Source organism: Mytilus trossulus, chromosome 12 (genome assembly GCF_036588685.1).
Source record: "Mytilus trossulus isolate FHL-02 chromosome 12, PNRI_Mtr1.1.1.hap1, whole genome shotgun sequence".
In the NCBI taxonomy this organism is placed as follows: Eukaryota; Metazoa; Mollusca; class Bivalvia; order Mytilida; family Mytilidae; genus Mytilus; species Mytilus trossulus.
Genome location: NC_086384.1, coordinates 16,578,331 through 16,593,656, shown reverse-complemented (window position 1 = coordinate 16,593,656; position 15,326 = coordinate 16,578,331). Strand labels below are relative to the sequence as shown.

The following is a 15,326-nucleotide window of genomic DNA, read 5'->3' as shown; positions in this document are numbered from 1 at the left end:
ATGTATCAGTGCAGCGACATTCATGTCTTTATATTCATCCACATCAATTAATCAATGAAATGCAAGTGATTTCATTCATATAACCAACAACTATTACAATGGTAAAAGTAGTTTTACTAATTAATAAATTTTAGTTCATATTCTCACCCAAAAACACATTTTGTTGAAACAAACTGCCTATAAAAAGAATAATGGCATTTTATTTTTTGATACTGACTTCAACAGCTCAAATATCAGTTTGCCCTTGCATGCTCGCTTGATATTCTTGCTGATAAAGTTCATATCAACAAGCATTCTGTGAGTATTGCATGGCAATACATAGTCCCCTACCAGTTAAAATGTAAAGACATTTTAACTTGATCTTGTCATGGTGTATTCTACATGAACATAAAATAACAAACAAACCTACTACTGAATTGTTTAAACAATTAACTAAAGAAAAGGTAAAAAATCCAAAAGTACATTTATTTTAATACAATGTCTTTTACAAATCTTCAAAAAATGTATTAATATCCTTTGAACAGAAATATGAATGACATCAAAAATTTAATTCTAGGGAAAGGGCTTTAACTGAACAAGGAGAAACACTAAATTTGTGAAAATCGTACATGACCAGTAACTTGTCATGATGAAACAAACACTAAATATCAAATCAATATCTTCAAGCATGTAGAAAAAAAGTCGGGGAAAACTTATTTGCAGGTCTGATGAATAGACAGAGGGCCAACCTATAGTCCATTTCGACTTCCTTGGTAGGGGACTAAGGGGGACTAAAAACAAAAATGCCAATATTCTATATACAGTGAAACCTATCCAAACTGAAAACCCACAGGACTTGGCGTTTTGTTCGGTTTTCACAGGTGTTTGAATTGAAGAGGTAAACAGAGGTTGACACCAAACTAATTTTGGCACTTACTGACAAGGGACGATAGGTGACACAACAGACGACAATTTATTTTCAGCGTACCTGTTGTATCATTCCAGTGAGTAGCTCTTCCTCCACCATTAATACAAATGATAGATACATAGTATGTATGGTTATGTTTTAGGATGCCCTCTAGTGATGAATTAAGGGCTGTCATATTATGGCTGATGGACTGAAAACTTTGAACTTCTTCTCCACCTGGTGTTTCACCAATAGCCCACAAATTTTCCTAAAAGATCAACATTTTTATAGGTAGATGTTTAACTGTATTTGTGTTTATTTTTGGGGATACATTTCTAAGAAGGTTGAATTTTTAACTAACAGACACAGGTTTTCAGATATTTACCAAGTATTTTTTTTAATCAAATCTATATCTGCTATCAAATTATGAAGAAGGATGTACATGGGACATCTAAAAGCAAAAGATTGCAAAATCTCTGTGTTCTATGGGAAACACATCAAATTCTTTATATCAATGAAAAGAAGGTGGAGTTACACAATGCCTTAAGGTTTTGTTCTTCAAGGAAGCATAATACATTTTATATCTAACTTTCCATCTCATTACCTTTATCTGACTTTCTTCATCAGTACATCTCCAGAAAGCTTTAATAGTGTTGTTAGATGCTTGGTAACTAATTGGCTGAAACTCTCCTTGTGTTGCATCAATATATATTGGACTGGTCATCATCACATCAAGGTCAAATACAGGTCTTGTAAGGTCAATATAAAATCCTGATGAAGATGATAAAACATTGTCCCCAGCCCCTGTTACAGCTTTGCCTAAAATTTATAAAAAAAACATAAAAAACAAGTAAACTGCGAGCTACTGCTCACTGATGATACCCCCGCTGCAAGTGGATAATATTAATAGTGTAAAAATATGCAAGTGTTCGGTAAACAGGAAGTTGTCAAGTGATCAATCTGAAAACGCATCACACAGTATAGCTGACTTATATAAATCCTGAAACAAAATTACAGAAATCCTTGTATTGTAGTTCCTGAGAAAAATGTGACGAAAATTTTCAACTTGGCTATCATGTGTAAAATCATACAAGTGTTCGGTAAACAGGAAGTAGTCAAGTGATCAATCTGAAAACGCATCACACGGTATAGCTGACTTAGATAAACCCTGAAACTAAATTTCAGAAATCCTTGTATTGTAGTTCCTGAGAAAAATGTGACGAAAATTTTCAACTTGGCTATCATGTGTAAAATCAAACAAGTGTTCGGTAAACAGGAAGTAGTCAAGTGATCAATCTGAAAACACATCACACGGTATAGCTGACTTAGATAAACCCTGAAACCAAATTTCAGAAATCCTTGTATTGTAGTTCCTAAGAAAAATGTGACGAAAATTTTCAACTTGGCTATCATGTGTAAAATCATACAAGTGTTCGGTAAACAGGAAGTTGTCAAGTGATCAATCTGAAAACGCATCACACGGTATAGCTGACTTAGATAAACCATGAAACCAAATTTCAGAAATCCTTGTATTGTAGTTCCTGAGAAAAATGTGACGAAAGTTTCATGGGACGGACTGACGGACGGACTGACGGACGGACTGAAGGACAGACAGAGGTAAAACAGTATACCCCCCCTTTTTTAAAGCGGGGGTATAAAAATGTGATCAGAAGTTAAGAAATAAATGATGATGAAGATGGATGGTTGTTTTATCCGTATGTAGGGAATTTAGAACAATTTAAAAAAAAATTAGATAGGAATATGAACGGTCCATGCTTTTTACTAGACCAACTGTGACACAGACTCATCATACTTTAAACAAACTTATTCACAAAGTAAAGTCTAACTAAAGGAAGACATGTGTTTTACATATAAAAGAAATGTATGTGTGCAGAATGGGAGGCAACTAATACATAACAACATAAAACTAACCTGTTAGGTAATAGACTATTGTCTTGTTATAGTAGTGTCCAGTTTCATTCACATCAACAACCTGAGGTGTTAAATCTAAGTCTGTCAAAGCAAATCTGAAATCCACATGTTGATCAACATTACAGTTCCTATCACAGTTATATTTAGAACATTCACCAAAGCAAGGTATACAGGGTACTATCACTTCTCTAAATGGTTCAATATCCGTTAACAACTTGTCGCTTCCAATACCAACTTCATATTTTATTATTGGATTAGTCCCGCCCCTGAATGGATCACCATAGCGACAAAGTGCACCAGCTGGTGGTGGGAGGATTAGATTCTTGAAATAGGCTTTGGTGGAAAATATGTTGAATTGATCTGTAATGTCTGGTACAAAATTATCCCGGTTGAAAACATGAAGAACTAATTGTGCTGATTTACTTAGAATAGGTATTCCACATAGTTCAGTTAATTCCTCGTCATTGACAAATACAATAAGACACATAGAAATCTGAAAAAGAATTAAAAAAAATAAATAATAGAAAATCTCTAAAATAGAATGAGTTGCCATTAATGTCATTGAAAGTATACTCCAAATTGTCAATAGTAGACTATGATAGCAAATTTTATTGTCCATCGGTATAATAGAAAAATGATTTAAGAAAAAAACTGCTGGCAAATATGATTATAAGGCATATAATATAGTTTTGATCCAACAGTGAATTTTTGACAATAAATTTTGGGCATAAAATATTTTTCATGTGCAGTTGACCATGAAATTGCGGTCAAAACTTTAACTTGGCATTCAAATAAGAAAGAGCAAATCAAAGAAAACATGTGTACTATTAAAGTTTCAAGTTGATTAGACTTCAACTTTATCAAAAACTAACTTGACAAACAACTTTAACCTGAACTTTGCACTATAATTTTCTATGTTCAGTGGACCGTGAAATTGGGATAAACACTATAATTTGACATTAAAATTAGAAAGATCATATCATGAGGAACATGTTTAATAAGTAATTTTGATCCAACAGTGAATTTTGGACAAAAGTGGGCATAAAAAATATTTTCAACCTAGGCAGTTCAAATACGTAATAACAATACACCTTCATGCGTTACTTTTTAAATGATAACAAGAATGTGTCTTTAGTACTGGAAATTTTGATTTCTTAGACATTTCTATCCTTTGGAAGGATATGAATAAATTTTTAGCTTTGAAAGATAAGCAGTTTTTTTTAAAAACATCTGGCCTTGAAGGCATAAAACTTTGCTCAGTGCTTGGAGCACACAAATCATGCTCGAAACATGAAATCCAGCAATTTGATTGGTTGATTCTCGAGTCTGAGTACAAAAATCATGCTCGAAAGTTTTGCTTTGAATTGCTTTGAGTTTGTGTAAATATTTTTTGGAAATTATTTATTTTTATCAAACTTTTAGTCAAAGAAAAAATTTTCAGCTATATATTTATCTAATTCAACATAATTTCATCTGTGATTTGTTCATTAAAATTGGTTCAAATAATCTTCATGCACAATCAAGACAAATGCAATTTCCAAAAGGGCCCATAAATAGGTTTTCATGTAAAAATCAGTTTGAATGATAAACAGTAGGAAGAAAATGCATCTTTATCTGATATCACAGTTTATAAAGTCCTGACCTCCACCCCCTCCCCCCCCCCCCCTTCCAACATTTTTTAAAACTCCCCTGTAACTGTATTGTATGCCCTTAAATACATGCTTACATCAACTGCATCATCCATCTCAGGTTTAAATATGATTTTGAAGTTGAGAAATTCTTCAGTGACATTGTAATCCCCAGCTGTCTTCATTATGCGATGTATATCATTGAAAGATCGACACCAAGTCACTATCTTTGGATTATGATCTACAAGAAAAATATTGCTATTATTTAACTAAAACTTAATTTGTTTTATTGAAAAAGAAAAAAACCAAATTAGAGCAATTTTATTTTATGAGTTTCTGTTTATAGTTTTGCAACCTTTTCCATTTTTCAGTAATGAAAGTATTTATTCTTTAAGCAGATATGGATAATTATGGGAATATGGCATGCTTGTTGATCAAACAAATATCCACGAAAGACCTAAAGACAAGCTAAACAGCTACTGTTCAAAGTACAATTAATATATAATTAAGTTTGGAGGCAATTGTCACTAAGGTGGATTAATTGAACAGCATTTTTAGTAACGACAGAGCTTATCAACTTAATATACCATTTCCTTAATAAAAGATCTTCGACAGGATTTGCAGGATAATTTTTTTTGTGATTTTAACCTTATGTTCTATTTATATAACATTTATCATGTTAATTTCATTATTAGAGTTATTGGAAATATTTATTGAAAGTTAAGTAGTAGTCCGCCTAAGAATCAGGCAGATACCAAATAATGTTAGGAACATGAATTTGGTCAATCTGATGCATTATTTGTATATAAACAGTTATTCTCAACTACTTTCAGCTGACCTAGTTAAAAAAGTTGTATACATTATAATTTGTCTGTTTTAGCATGTCAGATTGTGCCATAATGCCTTTAATAATGTACTATAAAACTGAGACTACTATAACACAGAGATTGGTCACTTCCTGTACTGACCAGTCAAATCGTGATTATTTTTGTGTCATCGATAACATCTGAGTCACGTGACTTGATGGGTTCGACAAGATGGAAAAATCCGCCATCTTTGACTGCTGAAGAAAAATAATTATTTAGCGAATGTGTATGTTTAAAGAGGTTTATATTTAGGTAAGTGTGAATATAACATTGAAATAATCATTATTGTTTGCTTATAATCACTTTAAATAGAAAAAAATGCAGTTATATACTTGAATTTACTGACTAAATCGGAAGGTAATCACCATTTTTTACCAGTGTATGGGACTGGGTCAATGAGAAATTCGATCATCACTTATAGTTCAGATGAACAATCTGTTTCCCTGATATTTAAGTACAAGCCTTGGTTATAATCCTTTGTACTCATGTAAAATTTGTAATTTTACGAAATACCGTTTTTCTGTGATCGTGACATTTCCGATGCATAATTAAGAATCACACGTGACAAGTTCGAGTGACAAGGTGAATAAACAACATGAGGTCTGATAACGAATGAAAGGTTCATTTATATTGTTAGTTTAAGAAATTCAGACTTATATTTGGATCTGTTAATAAAATAAAATCAGTCTTTTAAAAGCAGGGGGAGGGTTGGGATCCTGCTATAAACATGTTTAACCCAGCCACATTATTTAAAATGCTGAAATGGAGGGGTCACTATGAAAACTTTTAAAATATAGATAAATAAAGGTTGGCAGGTAGAACTTACATAAATGAAGAGATTAATGAAAAATGAAGAGATGGATGCCCTATTTATAAAATTCCAATGTCCCCAGTCGGCTCCAGAAGCGATGAAGCAGCGCATCTATTTTGGGTAGGCAAATATCCACTTTTTGATATTGGAGAGCTCTGACGTCCTACGGCCCCAGCTTGTCTTGCAAAACAGCAGTCGGAAGTCAGAGTAATCTCGGAGTAATTAATTATGTATGTGTCTGTCCTAGCTAAGTCAGGAGCCTGTAATTTAGTGGTTGTAGTTTGTTTATGTGTTACACAAATTTGTTTTTCGTTCATTTTTTTTTTACATAAATAAGGCCGTTCGTTTTCTCGTTTGAATTGTTTTACATTGTCTTATCGGGGCCTTTTTTAGCTAAATACGAGGCTGGGATACGAGGTATGGACTTTGCTCATTGTTGAAAGCCGTACTGTGACCTATAGTTGTTAATTTCTGTGTCATTTTGGTCTTTTGTGAACAGTTGTCTCATTGGCAATCATACCACATCTTCTTTTTAAATTATGAGATCTTATAATGATAAAGGTTCTATACATTTTCATTGATAATATATTCTTTATTGTAGGATTATCCCAGAAAGAAATCATGCATTGGATTTGGAAGAACGTTGAAGTCTACTGGACAAAGTGAAAAAAAATAATTATTATTTTAAAATTTCATTGTCATATTGTTATGCTTGTCTCAGTATATGGAGAAATAAATATTTATGAATTTTGATATACATGTTTATTTATATGTCGATGATTTCTACAACTGAATTGCAGAAATTTACATACATGCTTAGTCTGAATGACAGGTCAATTAAAAAACACACAAGTAACCACACATCTTGATATATTAAAGGGAAAGCGACTTTAAGCAATACATGTACTAATACTATTTAAAAAGGAGATGTTGGTATATTACAGTAGAGAAAACGAATAGTCTACATTAACAAAGCAATTTACCAAAAAATCAGATATGACAGACATGAACCACACGTACCAACCACTGAAATACAGTATGCTGACTTGAGACATAGGTGAAACAACACAATCAGAACTAACTTTAAACATGTTGAAAAATGTTTCATTGCGGGATCATCAGACTGACTGTACATAAAATATTCATCATTGACAGATGAGTTGTGAATTGAATTTTAATTGACAGAAAGAGTGACATCATCATATACTATCATATTTTATAGTCTTGTTTAGATCTGACCCTGCTTCATCTTCATACATTCTGCAATGTTTTTGCTCACACATATAATTTGTATGATATTTTGATCATTTAGTCATGCAACCTGGAAGCTTTCTTCATATAGAACATCTTGTTTCATTAAACCTGGAACTGCACTATACATTAAATGGTATATAACTAGATTTGTTACACCAAGAAATACAATTCACCAAAAATACTTCAGTTCTTCAGTTGAGGCGTGGTAATATTTGGAAATTGTCAACGAAAACAATGTGATATTACAAATTTAATTGAGTTTTAGATACTTCATACAACCTCAATCACTAGGGTGCAAAAAATTATAATGTACGTCATAAGATCTCATAAAGATTTTGTAAAAACGCAATAAACCCCATATTCGAGAAATATTTGCCACTGGTGCTCTCATGTAGCTTAGAAATTGAAATTTGACAATCCTTCACCATACTTTTCACTGATCAAATTGAAAACAGGATTTTCATTATAAATTCAAAAATGTTGTTTTTGTTGTAGACAATTCCTGTTAAATAAAAAGCATTTCGTTGGAAATGTCGCCATTAAACATAAGATTTTGAAACAAAAATATACCATTTCATCTATTTATATACTTCATTATGGTATTGGTTTTGGCCATTGTTCTAGGCAGTTCGATTTCGGAATTCCTGAAGTTTACTTCTGTGTTGTTTGGTCTCTGAGGAGAGACTTATTACTTACCTTTTATCTTGATTAGAATGTTTTTTCTTCTTAAATAGCCATGGAAACCAGAAACGGAAGAATAATATAAAAAAGAAGATGTGGTATAATTGCCAATGAGACAACTGTCACCACAAGAGACCAAAATGACACAGACATATACCACTATAGGTCACTGTATGGCCTTCAACATTAAGTATTGTCACACTCGGGCCACTGATATATAGCTTGTCGTTTCGATTGACAAGCAACTGCGGTTGCTGCTTCTTTTGTAGTTTTTTGCAGTCTTTGCAGCAGAGACTTTATCCTTGTCAGATTCAATATCTGATGCAGTATAATCACTCCGTTAAAGATCAAGAATTGAGATCGATTTCAATCATCCCAAGATAAACAAAATCATTGTGAATTTGAAAATAAAAATGACGACGATTTTGGGGGAACATTTATTCATAATTTTAATTTTTATGGCTTATGTGTAAACTGGCCACATACTGATTGATACTTCGACATGATCGAAGATTGAAACAACAGCAGGGGTCCAGTTTAGCTTATGTGAAGTTCTAACTCTTTTCTGATCTATTACCCAAGTAAATTATTCATTTGACTTTTATAATGAAATTTTGTGTTTCTAATGTATTTGCCGCAAAATACATTGTTTGCAAAATCTTTATCTAAATTGATTGAATAAGGAATCTTTGATTTATCATTTATTACTGACTATGAAAGGCATCCTTATTAGCTGAATCTTTAATAGAAAGCAATGACTATATGTGATCAGAAATAAACCGCACCACCTAATTATCAAACTGAAAATTAAAAAAAAAGACATAAGAGAAAGGGGTTGAAACCGAAAAAAATATGGGTTCAAAAATAAAATTTACGTAGGATAATCTGAATGAGGTTCTTGGTGGGGTTTCTTTATTTACTATAATAACATATTTGATTTGATTATTTCTGTGTAATTATTCTCTATTCTTTAAATTGTAACACCGAGTTAGTTTCTAGTCTCTATTCTTTATTTGACGGTCCATTTTTCTCCATTCTCTACATGTTTTTTGAATATTGTAAAACCCCATTTATACCCTCCTGAATCCTACCTCCAGTGCAACGATGGTAATTGACAAGGTTTACTGCAATAAATATGTAACATGGGTACTCGTAGTGAGCTGTAAAAATACCTTGTACAAGTATACAAGTTTATTGCAATTAACGGAGCCTCGTGTATCTTGAGGGCACCCAGCTGTGAAACAAATTCACCTCCCATGCTATTGAGACTACCTGTCTTTACAGGTAAAATACTTGTTTATTAGATACAATTAACGGACCTGTAGCAAAACAATGTACCAAACTTTAAGATGGATAAGATTAATCACATTTGCATTTTCGCCGCATAATTAAAATTTATTAACGAACTATAAACTGAGTAAAAATATCTAGATATGAATAGTTAAACGAAAATATTAATAATTTATTTTCTTTTTCCCTCTAATTCATTTTTTTTTATGATTTATTTTTAATTATATCCGATACTGAAATAGACAATTAGTAGTCTCGGTGATTAGGTGATGAAATTTGTCGTCTGCTACTGATAAATACGAAACTACGATTGAATACGAAACTACGTTATATTAACGTAGCTGAAAAGGTGGAGACTCACACTACACGATAAATCGGTAGTGACCAATCTCTGTGTTATAGTAGTCTCAGTATAAAAGTACTGAAATTTATAATTTTCATTAAAGAAATACTTGACAAAACACATGGGAAACCTTGTTATCTTTACTAATTATGAAAAAAAAGTGTCATATCTTATTATAACAATAATTGCTTTTTTGTGTTTTTGTCTCATTGATACAAATATTGTCCTTACAAAAAGACTGGACAATGCTAAAATATTTGTTAGAGTTATCTCCCTTTACCCACAATGCAATACATTTTGACAATGGCAGCCCCCATGGGCTCCTGCTCAATTGGATATTTTGCCTCTACAAAGTGTGGAATATCATCACTGCACCCTTCACATACAACTTTATCAAGATTAAAGGACTGCCAGAGGAATATACAAGCTCATTTGTTGAAAGTTGGATTAAATGCAGGTGTAACAGGAATAGCAGACGTCACATACGAGGGGGAACTTATTTCTAAAAGAGTGGGGTTGTTTACTGTTGAGAGTGACTTTAGTGTTTGTCCATATCATAGAGATGTCCTTGGAATAAACTGGAGACAAAAGGCATTGTGCCAGTATCCAATTCATGAGGGAAAGGCCAAGCCTTACCGGAGCTGTACAACAACCATGAGCAGACGAATGTTAGCCGACTTTGGTGTACTTGTGCCCATTGGCTCGGGTAAGTACAATGTACTTTGTTTTGTGAACATTTTTCAGGTGTGGATCCAGCCATTTAAAAAGGGGGCCTAACCCAGGACAAAGGGGGGAATGTCCCCATTCAAATGCATTGATCGTCCAAAAAGAGGGGGGGGTTCCATCCCGGGACCCCCACTCCCTGGATCAGTGCCGGTTTTGTACTAAAAAATATCCCTACATCATGTACATGTACCCAAACATTCTCATTTTTTGTTTGTTTAAACATATGCCCATACATGAACTTTATCTTTTTGAAATCTGACATGTCAATGCATCAATGCATGTCATTGACTAGTCCAAATAATTATGACGTCTTGCAAGGCTATTTAATTTTTTTTCTGGGATGCCTTCTTTGTAGGAAGGTGTCCCAGAAAAAAATTAAAATAGCCTTGCCAAACGTCATAAGTTTAATTAATTGGACTAGACATTAATTTGACATGTCAAGTTGATACATGTATGTATATCATGTATGATAAAGTCTTGCATGGACGTTTTGTAGAGCTACCCTACAAGAATACACATAACAATGGGGCTCTTCTCCGCTGTGTTTAAAAGCCTAAAGCCTGTAACAGGATTTTACACGTTCCAATACAGATACCCTCCCTTTTTTTCCACCACACACCTGCACCCCCCAAAATAAGTTTTAAATTACATTTGTATATACATGTACATATAACCAAGGATTTAACTATACAAATCCTTGATGTAAGTTTTTTTTTATAGGTGAGAATCCAGTATTTTTTAAAGGGGGACATAGCTAGTTATTTTTTTCACTTTTGATTGGTACTGGTGAAAGTTTATGCAATAACATGATAAACATGATGAAGTTTATCATTTACTTTCCAAATTTGTGAAAGTTTATGCAATAACATGATAAACATGATGAAGTTTATCATTTACTTTCCAAATTTTCAAAAGTATCACCTCCTCCAAAATATCCAAAATATCTAAATAATATACTTATAGAATATGAATGTTTCTTCAATTTAAATTTTATATCTTTGAATATGTATATTGTTTATGTTTTTCTTGCAATTTTTTTGGTTTTTGGACTTTACACAAATAAGATAATTTCATTTGATTTAGTACATTGTAGTGCATGATTTTTTAAATAGAGTATTAATTATTATATTTTTATTATTGTAAGCTACATAATGTAACCCCCTCCCCCAACTTAAATGGTTTCTAATAGGCTATCAAAATTGATTTTGTCCTTGTATTTAAGCTGAATATAAATATGATCCGCTATATATACTGTATGACATTATCACATATATTTTCTACATTTATATGAATTTTATGATTTTCTTTTTCTTTTAAGGAATATGCAGAAAATGTAATGGGGAATACTTGAAAGCATATACATCATGTACAGAAAAAAAGGTAAAATCAGTTTTATTACATACATGTATAACTACAAACGTTTTGGGTTTTCTTAAATGGTATCTCCACTACATGTTATGAATTTTTTTTTAACACTTCATGTTAGGTGGATTATAATTCTGGTCTACGTAAATAAATTGCTAAAGGAACGTGACCATTAAAATTGCATTGAATTAATCATTTATTTACAATGATGTGAGGGAGTAGATTTAAAAAAAAAACTGGCATTAACTTTTATCATGTTTAAATTAAATGACAAAAACTTTCAATCAGAAAATTAAGTAGCTTCAGGTCTGTCATTTTACTTTGACTACCCATATGCAAACATGATAAACTAGGCATTTAGTCTTCGCAATTGAATAGTTTCATAATGTTTATGTTGGGGCCCTTATAACAGACTAACAGGGTTGGTTGAAGGCCATACAGTTGCCTGTTATTGTTTATATCCAATTCATTTTTAAAAACTTTGTTTGATATTTGTTTCATTAACAATTACATGTACCTGTATACCATATCTTATTAGTTTTTAAAACCCCTTATTAAAGATGATGCAGCACGGTTTTCTTCTAGTGGTTTCAGATGAGACACAATATTGAAATTTAATAACATAAAACAGATGCATACTGAAAGTTATAACTCACACAAAAACTCTGGTCTAGGTGAGCTTAAATGGGTTAATTTTTAAAAAACTGAGATATTGCATTCAAATCACAATGTTCAGACATCAATGGTATCTGAGTATAGATTGAGCAGACACAAATTTATCTTACGAGAGAACACTTGAATGCCACATGCTCTTTGTGCTATTGGGTTACTGGTATCTACAGGTTCTGAAACCTCACTGTTATCAGGATTATTCACTATATCATATGGCTGTGTAGTTGTCAGGACTGTTGTTCCTGTTGTAGTACTAGGTACTGTAGGTATTGTACTGTTTCCATATTTATCTGACAGATATCTTGAGCAATTACAATAATCACAGTCCTGTAATATGAGAAATAGAACAGAGATTGGAAAAGTTGAATGTCTGTTATATATATACAGCATGTGTAACCATTAAAGTTTTAAACAATTAAACAGTTAATCTCAGAAAATATAAACAGTGTTTGAAATCTTTCCTTTGAGTGACAAATCTTATTTCATTTACACCAAAATAAATATAATAAATATATATTGAAAAGAGGCTTTTAATAATAATGTTACAACCTAGATTTGATAGAATAATAAATTCCATCCGTCAAAAAACCACAGTGCAAACATTAAACACTAATCAGTTTTTTTTAAAATGCTGAAATTCTGCTTTCTGCTTAACTAAATCGAGGTTGACTAGCTGTGTTCATTTAACCTTTGAAGGTACATCTTATCACTTTTTCTCCGCTTGTTAATAAATCATGTATCTTATATATTTGGTGAAATTACAAACTTGTATCCTAAATTTGTCTCAGATTGAATTTTATCTACCCTGAACATTTGAAAATTGCAATTTTTTACCTAAAAGCAACCCTCAGTCGCCCTATGTCCCCCTTGGGACGAAGTGGATTAAGTCAAGTCAACTCTCTATTTTGTATGAGTAGGTATGCACTCATTTACTTATACTCAACAAACTTTCTTGTAAGAAAATTGTATTAATTCAGGTTACAACATATATTAATACTTTTCCATTAAACATGTATTTGACCTGTCAAGTGGCGTAAAAACAGTATATATTTTTTGGAGGAAATGAAATACTGCATTTTTAAGTTGGTGGTGCAAATGCACTGCAGACAAATCAATGGTTTTACCAAAGGTATTGGATCCAGTAAACAACACTGACAAACTGATGATGCCCAGTCAACTGGTTCTTCATATTCATAGGTTGCAATACTGGAATTCAGCCCATCCCAGAACAATATTTCTGTTACAGCAATTCCATGTCCATGAGCAGGTTTTACAGAAACCTGCAAGAGAGAAAAAATAATGAAATTAATCTTCTAGTAGAAATAGTTGGACTGCATTGAGTATGACCTGTTAAAAATGAATACATCTTTTATTGTTTCATGTTTTTTTACTTCAAATTAAAACTGAAATTCAAAAATTTCTTACATGATATGTGCCACCATTTTCAAAGCTAGCAGGTCTATAATATGCCCCAGTAAACATCTGCCGTTTTCTGTGGTCTCTTGCCAGTTTAACAGAAATAACATCATCATATATATCCTTGTTTATATTCTTTGTTAGATACAGCAGTGACCATTTCTTGCCACTAGGGTCTCGTAGACCAATCTGTTGTAGTTTGTTCCAGTCAGGATCATTCACCATTGAAATATGTCTTGATGGACAGGCTGAACCGAGAGGATTGGCAAAGTGCAGAAATGAGCCTAAACAATATTACAAGTATGATTAATTGTCATAATAAAGAAGAAAAGCCATATTTATAAGCTGTCATGTGTAATTATTTCAAATTTCTATTTATCATAATATTAAAATGGGTGAGACTGCCCATGTACATATATATATATATATATATATTTAATTTCTGTTGATAATAACATTAGGGGTGAGACTGCTTGATATCTAAAGTGTATTTAAATAATACAGAAGATTTGCTGTTTTTATTTTCATTATTAAATTTTATTAAACCAAAACATTAAACAAACAATTGTTGTGAAAATGGACATTACAGACAATGTTAATTTAAGAACTGAATACAGTTTTTTTACTTCTTTTTGTAATTCTATTAGGTTGTAAAGGCTTTCAGACAAAACACCTTTTGGAATTATATGAAACTTGTGTATAATATATTTAACAAGTATAATCTATATAATTCACACACTGAAGCATAAAATTTACACCAAATTAGAAAATCTATAAATAAGCAGTTTTGGACATCAGGTCCGATTCAATTATACCTAAGGAATAATTGAAGAAAGAAAAAGCAAACATAAAAACAGATAGTAAATTTCAAATGGTATTTTTCACTCAAATTGCCTAAAACAGAAGTTTTCACCTGTTATAGTCTTGGTCGAACTAAACCAAACTTGTGGTGTTGAAAAGTCTGGTCCATCCTGCAAGGTACCAGCTGTTGGTTTAGAAGGGTCATATAGAACTGGTGAAGATTTTTGTATGATAGAAAGACCTGCACCATTAGTTACCTTAAACATAACAGTATATGGTATGTTCATCTGAAAAATAAAAACAAGAATGACATGTGATCAATTAATTGTAAAACTGTGAACCAAAATTTGCTAATAAAATAAAATGAACAATGTAGTTTTCCTTTTCAAAGCAAACAATTTAAATGGACTTAGCGTTTATCATCTTTAACTCGAGGTGACTTATGTAGCAGGGTAAAGGAAAGCAGTAAATTTCACCTGCAGTTTATAATTTTAACTTGTCAAAAAAGAACAAGTGAGTTTCTGAATGAATAGTTATAACTTCTGCAATAAATCTTATGCTATCTTTTTAATAGCTCAATACAATGAAACTGGAGATATAGCTGTTATTTAAAAACAAAACAAGAGGTTCATCGGAGAAAGGTTTCCGGTTCAAT

At 32.1% G+C, this 15,326-nt stretch overlaps 1 protein-coding gene and 1 long non-coding RNA gene across 2 annotated transcripts in view; one reads left to right on the top strand and one right to left on the bottom strand.

Annotated features, from left to right (window-relative positions):
* LOC134692259 (uncharacterized) overlaps positions 1–15,326 on the bottom strand; it is a 100,356-nt gene that overhangs the window by 24,266 nt on the left and 60,764 nt on the right. The window contains exons 52-59 of the mRNA XM_063552709.1: positions 14,784–14,958; positions 13,880–14,154; positions 13,579–13,734; positions 12,568–12,781; positions 4,545–4,687; positions 2,819–3,311; positions 1,491–1,705; positions 968–1,154 (exon numbers count right to left, since the gene is read on the bottom strand). Coding sequence (XP_063408779.1) covers positions 968–1,154; positions 1,491–1,705; positions 2,819–3,311; positions 4,545–4,687; positions 12,568–12,781; positions 13,579–13,734; positions 13,880–14,154; positions 14,784–14,958 — 1,858 coding nt within the window. The remainder of the gene's footprint in view (positions 1–967; positions 1,155–1,490; positions 1,706–2,818; positions 3,312–4,544; positions 4,688–12,567; positions 12,782–13,578; positions 13,735–13,879; positions 14,155–14,783; positions 14,959–15,326) is intronic.
* Positions 5,374–6,876, top strand: LOC134692962 (uncharacterized). The gene is made up of 2 exons (XR_010102298.1): positions 5,374–5,564; positions 6,725–6,876. It is a non-coding gene; the product is annotated as an uncharacterized LOC134692962 (long non-coding RNA).